At 42.8% G+C, this 10,152-nt stretch overlaps 2 protein-coding genes across 2 annotated transcripts; both read left to right on the plus strand.

Annotated features, from left to right (window-relative positions):
- The first annotated feature begins 2,380 nt into the window (after positions 1-2,380).
- Positions 2,381-3,713, plus strand: LOC115737457. Its single transcript, XM_030669574.2, has one exon. The coding sequence runs from the start codon at positions 2,737-2,739 to the stop codon at positions 3,301-3,303; it is 567 nt and encodes a 188-aa protein (XP_030525434.1). The 5' UTR covers positions 2,381-2,736; the 3' UTR covers positions 3,304-3,713.
- Positions 3,714-3,764: 51 nt separating this feature from the next.
- LOC115737401 lies at positions 3,765-8,367 on the plus strand. The gene is made up of 2 exons (XM_030669510.2): positions 3,765-3,782; positions 7,411-8,367. The coding sequence occupies exon 2, from the start codon at positions 7,444-7,446 to the stop codon at positions 8,104-8,106; it is 663 nt and encodes a 220-aa protein (XP_030525370.1). The 5' UTR covers positions 3,765-3,782; positions 7,411-7,443; the 3' UTR covers positions 8,107-8,367.
- The last annotated feature ends 1,785 nt before the right edge of the window (positions 8,368-10,152 follow it).

Raw genomic sequence — 10,152 nt, forward strand, 5'->3', positions numbered from 1 at the left:
AAGCTGGTTTTTCATTAGTGATGGGGAGAAAAAGTACCAAAAAAGCCTTGAACCTTTTAATTAGGCCAATTTAATCTTCAATGTTTTTGCGTCGGTACCAATTTAGTCTATCCCGTAAATTTAGGCCGAAAATTACCGACGTGGTTGTCGGCCATCTAAGTGGCACAGCCGGTGCCGACATCTCCATGCACGTCGGCCGCATGTGGAGATTAGTCCTACACCTTACTCTCTGTCCAAATTCTAGACAGGCCCTTCCAGGAAAAGTACCACAAAAGGTCCTAAATTTATTTACACACTCTACAGACATTATGAATTTACGACTTTTTTGGTAATTTTTGTTTCATGGGTTTAATTGCCTTACCAATCTCCATTGAGTGCGGAAATCTACCAATCTCACGCAAATAAAAAGATTTACAAGAGCACAAAGGTCTTGTTCTCTTGAGAATGACCTTAAGAGAGTGCAATCATGGTATATTCCAACTAGACGTCGAGCAAGATAAAAGAGAACAAATTATCAACTGAGAGTATCCTTGATTTTTATGATAAGAAATTGCTTTGTTATGATTAACCTACGATACTCTCTGGTGGTTCATAGTCCAATTTTTTTTTTCATCCTCCTTCAGAACTTCATTCGCGTACATTACAATTCAAAATGCAAAACTTCACAAATTAGGTCAAGTTGACACCTTCGTCGTTATTTCACTAAGCAAACCAGATCAAATTTATTCGAGTTATCAAATGTACGTGGGACAAGCAATGCTTACGATGACGTGGTTTCGTCCTTTGAGAGTCAAGTAATAGTAAATGCTCGATTCGAGAAATGACATGTTCTTATTTCTCTTGAATTCCTCCGAACTGAACCTCAAACGCCCATCATCTTTCGTCCAACATTCACACATTTGAATTCTTAATTGTTCTAGAAAAATTTCAAGTTAAGCAGAAAGGGAAAGGAAATGGCACAAAATGACCACGAAACTAATTCCCCCTCGAGACTAAATCACATCTTGATAGGAAAAGCTAGGGTTTCGTGATTGTCGTCCAACAACACCCACGTAACGAAAGCTAGCTAATTCCTCAAACCTTTCGACCTAAGTAAAGATAACTACAACTTGCAAATACTTTTCTTTTCATAATTAATACCTCTCCTCTCCTCTCCACTCCTCGTGACGACAAACCTCAACCACCTTTCTCTTGCTCATTCATGAATGCTAAAGCTCACGATATGGCTTCCGCAGGCTCGTGAAGTTTTGGCGATTCTTTGTGGGAGCAAGCTACGGAGCAGTCGCTTTCTTTTCATGCTTTTACAAGATTAGGAAAAGGGGAAAAAAAGAAAAAGAAAAAGAGATTTCAGCAACAAGCGCAGACATGTTTGTGTTAGTTCCACACGTGAAGTTCTTCCACTTTGTGTGGAAGATATGTCTCTTTTTCTTAAGGTCTTCTTGGTCTAGCTTCAAGCAGAATCATGGGCCACATAATTAGCACGGATTTATGTTGCCTAATTTCGCGTATGGTGAGGAATATACGTACGAAGATATGGACGAGTTTCGTTTGCAAGCATGAATGTATATGTAGTTGTATACGGTCCAATCTTCTCGCACCGTGTCTCTTTCTCGTAAATAGCATGGACATTCTGACTCCAGAGGTGTTTAGCAATCTCCAGCTGAATGTCTCTTTCTTAAGGCCTACTCCTAGCATTAATTAGGAAGATACAGACCACACAATTAACTCCAATTTAAGTTGCCCAACTGCTGCATAATAATCATGTTAGGAAATTATACACACGCTGTGATTAGCTTCAATCATGTCATGCTCTACATGTATACAGACACGCATCTACAGCATTGGACTCTAGACTTGTTTCACTTAGTGCGCGCCCAAACATATGAGAAGTATATGATCCAATCTTAAAACAGCCATCTTAGTATGGTAAACAGCAAGAACTCTATAGCCATTTGCATTTTCGGTTATCGGCTGGAGTTTCCGTATAAAGTTAGGCCTAAACTCGAAGTGCGGTCGAGATCTCGCCAGCTTTTCTTTTTTATCGAGACTGTGAAAAACCATAGTAACTTCGATTTTCTGTAGTTCTGGCACCTCCTTTCCATTTCCCCCTTATACTTCTTTCTTCCCCGATCTCTCTCTCTTTCTCGCTTCCCTCCAAACAAAAGCAACAGAAAAGAGAAGAACAAGAGCAGGAAAAGGAGAGAAGATCATGAAAAGATACCTGGCCTATGCAATGTGCAGCTCACGCTCACGTTAACACACAGTCTTCGTCATCACCACCATCAGCCAAAAAAAGAGAGAGAAAGATAAAAAAACAGTTAGCTAGTGTTCTCTTGGAAATAAATGCATCGGTTCTCTCGTTGATGATAACACTTTGAAACTAAAGTTGGAGCAGCTTGCTCTTTCTCGGCCGCTTCTTTCCTGAAAAATCTAGCCAGTTCACGGCGATTCCTGCATCGTTGATAGCTGACACGAGACTCATCACGGTCCATACAACATCTAAAACGATTCTCGCACACACAAACACACAGGTTCATGTTAGGAGAGAGGCCTCTCTATCATTATATATATGTGGATACTGCACTTGGGTCTCCCCACCTTGACATGATCTTCTAGCCGTCAATTGCACTCCCTTTCCTCTTCGTGGTTAGTTCCTTCTCCCTCGTTCATCTCGATCGGTTTTGGCACAACCTTGGAAAAAATCTCGAACTCGTCACACCAAATTCTTAGACCCTCATGGCACCACATGGAGAGGCTATCGTCAGCTCTTACTCCAAGTCTGTCGGCAAGGCATTGGGCGCCTTCTCCAAGCCATCAAGGCTGTCGACCGACAACCTCCACCGGACCAAGTCAGACATGATGTTCGAGCTGATGAAAGAGGAGGTGGCCGCCCCCCTCCCGCTGATATCAGAGGTCGAGGATGCCAAGTGCGAGTGCTGCGGCATGAGCGAGGAGTGCACCCCAGAGTACATCGAGCGGGTGCGCAAGAGGTTCTCGGGGAGGTGGATATGCGGGCTGTGCGCCGAGGCAGTGAAGGAGGAGGTGGAGAAGAATGGCGGGAGGAGGGACGAGGCGCTGGCCACGCACATGAGCGCGTGCGCCAAGTTCAAGAAGATCCGGGCGCACCCCGCGTTGTTCCAGGCCAGCGCCATGAGGGAGATCTTGAAGAAGAGCACCGCGAGGACTAAGTCTCTAAGCCCTAGAGACGGGGAAGGACACAAGAGAGTCGGCACGATCGCGAGGAGCTCAAGCTGCATTCCCGCCATCACCAAGGACTTGAATGACCTTAATCTTGCCAACTGAATTCATTTCCGAGGAAGAAGAACCGCTGTCTAGCCACACAGATTTGGATTTTCGGTGTACATGGTTTCATATTTCATCAACCATGTGCACCATTTTATTAGGGTTTTGCGTTTAAGCTAACAGGTTCAGTCCTTGTGTATCGGATTGAACCCTACTTAATATGACAACTTGATGGACGAGCCTTTTGTTGTTTACCTTCCAAGTGAAGGTTTTTTTTCTCTTTAGGTTGTTGTCCTTGTTGAGTTATCAACCTTCGACGAGTCAAAATTAGGGCAGATCTTTGATGGGGCTTTAAGGTTGCAGATGTGCCTTTTTTTTCCCCATCTAGGATAAGTGGAACAGATTTCGATCTTTATTTTGGATTAGCCCTCTTGGTTTGATTAGGAGCTGGTTGTGTATCTGGTTATTCACCCTTTCCAATTAAGAATATTAATGTACCGTTAATTAAGAATCTCTCTCTCTCTCTCTCTCTCTCACGATTGGTGGTGAACTTCATCGAATCGGAATTTCATGGATCAAAGTGTTGGCAGTCCCTTACTTTTCTAAAATATTCAATGAGGTCCCTTCACTTTAATCTATACAATTGAGTCCTTCAAGCATGTTTTTCCTGTCGAATGTTAAAAGGAATTGAGGACGTGAGTTACCGCGTCAATTCTGACCGAACGAAACGTTTGGAGTTTTTGTTAATTTGGATCAGGTACAGAAATTTCACTTAAAAAAAAAGACAGAAATTCCATCGCAATTAATTGTTGACACATAAATTCACAAATATTAATTTTTTCATAATTTTCTGAAACTCGAATAATATGATTAGTTGTGGCGAGAACTTTCGTTTAAATCCAAACAAACAGGAGTAGAATTATGGCGCAAAGGTCTCGTCAGACTTTACTTTTCACCAATATCAAAAGGGAGTGAAAGTCAGTCTATAACACTAATCTGAACATATTAAGAATGATTGTTCGTTGAGTACAAAACTTAAATATTCACGATCTTTCGTTCATTTACTGCTGCACTTTTGAAAATGTATGAACCGATTTGGAATTCCATTGTGGCCGAGCCTAGGACACCGGTGCCCTTGCCTGGAACACCGAGCCCAGGTCCTTCGAGCCCGTGCTCGAGTCCATCAAGGCTTGACCTAGGACCCAACACTCATGCCCAAGGCCCCGACATTTGAGCCTAGGTCAATCGAGACCACGCCCAGCACACTCGTGCCCGTGCACAGGTCCCCTGCGCCCACGCCCTAGTCTGTCAATATCAAGCTCAGCCTTGATGGGCTTGGGCCTGGCCGCCAAGGTCACGGGCCTGACCTCGATGGACCTGTGCATAGGCACGGGGGAATGGGTTTCGGGGCGTCGGGGTCTTGGTCTTGGTCTTAAGCATTGGGGTTTAGGCCCGGCCTCAATGGACTCGGGGCCGAGCGCTAGGGAGCCGAGCATAGGCACCGAGTTCTCGAGCTTGATTTTTGTGGACCCAAGACTAGTGTACGTGCTCGTGCCTAGAAGTCGAGATATGGGCTTCGGACCACGGTACCTGTGCCGACTTCCTTGGCAACCCATACACAAGTCACTAGCATTTGAATAGTAAATAGCTATTTAGGAAAATTATTTTCCTTACCAAACGATAAAAAGTATTTTTCGATTCATTTGCAGATCTTAACTAAACGCTAGAAAATTTTATTATTTTTCCAGAAAGGACTTTCCAAAAAAATTTTTTATAGAAATGTTCCGCAAAACAAATTGAGGCTATAGAGGAATAAACAAATCTTATTCACATAGGTTAACAGTTCAATGAGACACGGACGGAAGCATAGGTAGGGAGAGACGATCTCATCGGACTTGGTCCCACTTGTTTCTACATAAGATCTAATCATGCTAATCACTCAATATACAAGTCTCAGTGGAACTTCTTCATACGCTTAGCTGGAAAATTATAAAAAAAATCATAAACTTATTACAATTGTTCCAATTCCATCCTAAATCTTTTTTTATTTATTTATCATTTGGGTCATAAACCTTTTGCATTTGTACCAATTCGGTCCATTTAATCGGCCGACGACGACGTGGCCTTGCCAACGCAAACATGAGCAAATCTTGATGATTATTTTTTTTATTTTTTTCATTCTTCGTTTTCTTTCCACTGTGGCCGGAGCACGCCAGCCACTGGGTTAGGGCAGCCATTGCTCGCGATGGTCTAGGTTCAATTGGCACGGATGCAAAAGGTTTTAGTATTCAAATGATAAAAGAAAGTTTTATAACCGAAGTGGCATAAATTATAATCGATGTGGTACTTTTTTTTTGGGGGGGGGGGTAATTTTCCCTGCCCTTAGCATCGCTCTTGTCTTACACGTGTATAAGTTATTCTTTTAGCTAACGAATTTACATTTTCCTAATTTCATAAAAGGCGTATCGACAACGAGAGCAATTGATCCACAATGTCATCCACAAAAATGTAGGCAATTTTTTTTTTTTTTTATAACAAGGAATCGCATTAAAAAAAATTAATAATAATAATAATAATATAGGGATCCTTCGATCCCATGGAATATCCTGCATTAACCTTATGGACTAAGCAGAACGCCAGTCAAATGCGCATACATGAAGGAACGAATTCTACGTCACGTGACTCATTTCCCAAAACGCACTGGTACCTCGACCACTGAATAAACTCTACGCGCCCCCCCTGGGATATTTATTAGCCCCCTAGCACTTCCTTACCTTCCACATGCGTTTAGAAGGAAAGCATTGGCCCCGACCGGCCCCACCACGCCACCATGCGGCCCGGACCATTCAACGTACGACGCGTGGCGTCAAGGCGGGCCCCGTCGTACGGGCATTTTCACTTTTTTAGTCAACGGTCAGAATTTTTTTTTTTTTTTTGGTTGGGTTTATTTTCATACGGCACGAATATTCCAGTCCATGGCACGAAAAAAGGGGAAAATGCAAGGGGAGAGGGAGAGAGAGACCAGACCAGCCCCAAGCAAAAAACAAAAGAAAGGCACAATTAGGTCCGTTTGCCGACATCGCCCCCGCGCTGTTCCTTCGTGGTTAAGGAGAGAGCCTCTCTCGTACTCCCAGGATACTTGCCATTCCAAGCACGGCCGTTTTGGTTTCAAAATATCTGATCTTCCCCACCCCCTTCTAATTATTGAGCACATTAATTTTTAATCCGTAAAAGTCATCCAAAACTTCGTTTATTTCACAAAAATGAATAATTTTTTCTAGGGAAAAAGCCACCAAAAATCCTAAACTATGTTCTTTGTGACACATTTACCCAAAACTTTTCTTTGTGACACAAAAAATCCTAAACTTATATGCATGTGACACATTTACCCAAAACTTGTACTCGTGTGACACATTTACCCCAAACTTCTTATTGTAACACTAAAAACTCCAAACTTATAGGCATGTGACACATTTATCCCAAATTTTGAGGTAAATGTGTCACATGGATATAAGTTTAAGATTTTTGATGTCACAAAAAAATATTTTGAGGTAAATAAATCACACTGGTATAAATTTAGGGTTTTCGATGTCACAAGAAAAATTTTAGGGTAAATGTGTCACATGAGTAAAAGTTTGAGATTTTTGGTGTCATAAAAAAGTTTGGGATAAATATGTCCACGATTGACATAGTTCGGGGTTTTTGGTGATTTTTTCCCTTTTTTCTAAAAGTAATTGCCTTTATCGCTTAAGATAATTAATCGATGGAGAATATTTTCATTTTCACCCAATAATTTGTGCCCAAAGATTTTCGTGATGGGTGAAAATATTTTCCATTCATTCATTTTTGTAAAAGATATAAATCATCATTTTTATAAAAAATATATATATTTTTTTTAAATTATTCATTTTTTTTCCGCCGAATAAATCGAGGCTTAACTTGGCTGATGAAATAAAATATCTAGGCACCCACAACCATTTCGAGGTAACACCTAACTAACTTTAATTTACCGAAAAGAGTTGCCCACGCAACTTTAGCTTTGCGTCTTCGCCCTCTTTATATACCCCCCTCCCTCTCCCCCACTCTTACACATCTTCCCCAAACGAAAGCTTCCTTCATCTCTCTCTCTCTCTCTCTCCAAACGAAAGCTTCCTTCATATCTCTCTGTCTCTCTCTCTCTCTCTCTCTCTCAAGAAAGACATGGAACATAATCTGCCCATGACGTCTAAGAAGATATGGAACATAGTACGCGGGGTGTTCTACATGATGAGGAAAGGGATGTCCAAGAGGAGGATCATGGCGGATCTCCACATGATGATGAAGCGCGGCAAGATCGCCGGCAAGGCCATCGGCAACCTCATGTTCTCCCACAACCACCACCACCCCGCCGCGTCCGGCCGCCGCTCCCACGACAGTCGCTCCTCGTCCTCCTCGTCCTCGGCAGCGGGGTCGCTCGAGTACGAGTTCAGCTGCAGCAACAGCCCCGCCTTCCCTTTCCACCTCCCCAGCCTCCACGCCCACAAGCGCAAGTGCAACCAGCTGAACCACCACCTCCACAACCTCTTCATGTGCGTTCACCCGCCCCCGACCCAGGACGACGACGCCGACGCCGTCGTGGGCGCGTTCAACTTCGACAAGGCGATAATGGAGATGCTGAGCAGCCAGAGGGACGCGGTGGAGGCGTCGCCCATGCTGCCGGGGTTCGGCCGGACCCCGCTGGTGCGGCCGCTGAGGATCACGGACTCCCCCTTCCCGTTGAAGGAGGATGAGGGGGAGGAGGACCCCCGCGTGGACAAGGAGGCGGCGGAGTTCATACAGCAGTTCTACAAGAAGCTGAGGCAGGAAGAGGGAATGGACGGTTGAAATAACCATGCCCATGCATAGAAACTTTGTCGAGTAATTATTCGCTTTTTTTTTTTTAAATATTCTGTGCAGTTGATTCTAGTTAATGTTTGTGGGGGGCGTGCCCGAAAACTCTCTTCGACGAAGACGATGTTCTTGTCGTTGATAAGAACAATATCGAGAGATTTAACTTGCATGAACATCTGTGTCCTGCCTACTAATTTTTCTTCCTCTTTGTTTGTTAAGAAGCTTGTGGAAACAAGTAGTGTATATTCAAAAGAATTCAAAGGCCTTGTCCTAGAACGTTGAGCATATTCTCAACGATATTAAAGGAACGGTGGCATCTATTGAAGGATCAAGATCGTTGATTTTTTTTCCATGATTAACTGCAAAAATCTCTTATCGAGCTCAATAGATGTGATTAGTCTTTTCGCGAGGGTAGATTAGTAATGTCGTCCTAAAGATGATAAGCTAATAACACCGTCATCAGAATTGGTGGAATTCGCCTCCACTTCGTCAAGGCCCTCAAAGCTCCCCTGTGAGTATCGAGCTCCCCAGCATAGATCTAAGCTCCATACGATTCAACGATCTATATTTCATCCGTCCCTTTCTTCGAGAAAACTTTGGATTTACGCGTTACGAACACGGACATCGCCCGTACGCGAATTTTAATCGAAAATACAGGTGATCTTCCACCAAGATCGAACGAAAACATGACCCTAATTTAGTTATTGTTCTAGTCTATCGGGACGAGATCAAGAAAATATCAAATCCGGCCTACACATGTAAAGTTCATCACGTGAAAATTAACTCGAGTTAGGTAGGCCATGAACCCTTTGGGAGCATATGGTTTTGTACATACTCCCATTGGCCCTCCTGAAAATAAAAAAAAAAGCACCAACCCGCGATTCTACTTCTCTAGGAGAAATCGAACTTTTTGAAACCCCACATTTTTTTGTTCCCACTAACATGTCCTAATGCTGTTCCACTACGTGAAAAAAGTGAATCTGATAGCTGGCACCTTCTGCAAAATACGACTGAGCTTTATAATTTTATTTTCTTTTATTTTTTGTTTGCCCACCCTGCTTTTTCTTTTTTCCTTTCTCTTTACTTTGGTTTATTTAATTATTTCACGACTTCCAAGGTTGGAGCTGGTTTATGGGAAACTTCCTCCTCTCGCTTTTAGGTTGTCAACGAGTTGCTTTTGCTAAAATTTTGATCTGACCACTCACGGCCCCAGCAATAATAATTGCAATGGATTGGAGTGTTTTGATTAAAAAAGAAATGTCTTCCGAGGAGGGAACTTGTTGAGACCGCGCATTAGAAGTCCGATACCTTCGATCGAGTAAATTGGGGGAGAAATTTTTAACAGCTCGTGCGGCGCTGTGTAACCGCGGTGCAATATGAGTAACGTTTTTATTTACCGAGCAAATTGGGGGAGAACTTTTTAGCAGCTCGTCCGTCGTTGTGTAATTGCGGCTTTCGTTGTATGGAGATGCTTCTTGGTTGCTAGCACCTTAATGAGGTTACAAGGCTCGCTAATCTCGGACTTTTGGATCGCGAGTGGTGCTGACTAGTCATGACTCAAACTAAAAATTCCGACATGGGATCCTCACGGTGATGCCCGAAAGGGGTAGTTGGTGCTGATTGTTCCTTCCTACCCCTTCATCATTCAAATTATACCAAGAGAGGTTTTACCCAAAAAAACGAAAACCTCGCTTAGCCGGCGAATTTGCAAATTTTACGGTGTGGAAGAAAATGCCAATTATAACAATGTTTTCCAATTAATTGAAAACTTGCATGATGGGTTCGTTTTCTACGAAACGTATGATGCTATGTTTCTCATTTTACGAGTGGTGGGGTGGACCAAATCATCGAACTAACGATAGTTCAAGAATCAAATGAGATTTTTCCTTTTTAAGACCTAACGTGATCGTACAGATTCTTGATAAATAAGTAATTAATTGAGCGTACACCTATGCTTCTATGATGATTGTCATCTCTCTCCCTAAAGCTCGCTGGCAAACCTAGATTGCAACAAAGGTCACTTTCAAATAATTGGTAGAG

The sequence above is a fragment of the Rhodamnia argentea genome, chromosome 2 (assembly GCF_020921035.1).
Source record: "Rhodamnia argentea isolate NSW1041297 chromosome 2, ASM2092103v1, whole genome shotgun sequence".
NCBI classification, from domain to species: Eukaryota; Viridiplantae; Streptophyta; class Magnoliopsida; order Myrtales; family Myrtaceae; genus Rhodamnia; species Rhodamnia argentea.

What these genes read in the sequence shown, in the direction of transcription:
- LOC115737457 (XM_030669574.2), top strand. Translation starts at nt 2,737, where the DNA reads ATGGCACCACATGGAGAGGCTATCGTCAGCTCTTACTCCAAGTCTGTC.
- LOC115737401 (XM_030669510.2), top strand. Translation starts at nt 7,444, where the DNA reads ATGGAACATAATCTGCCCATGACGTCTAAGAAGATATGGAACATAGTA.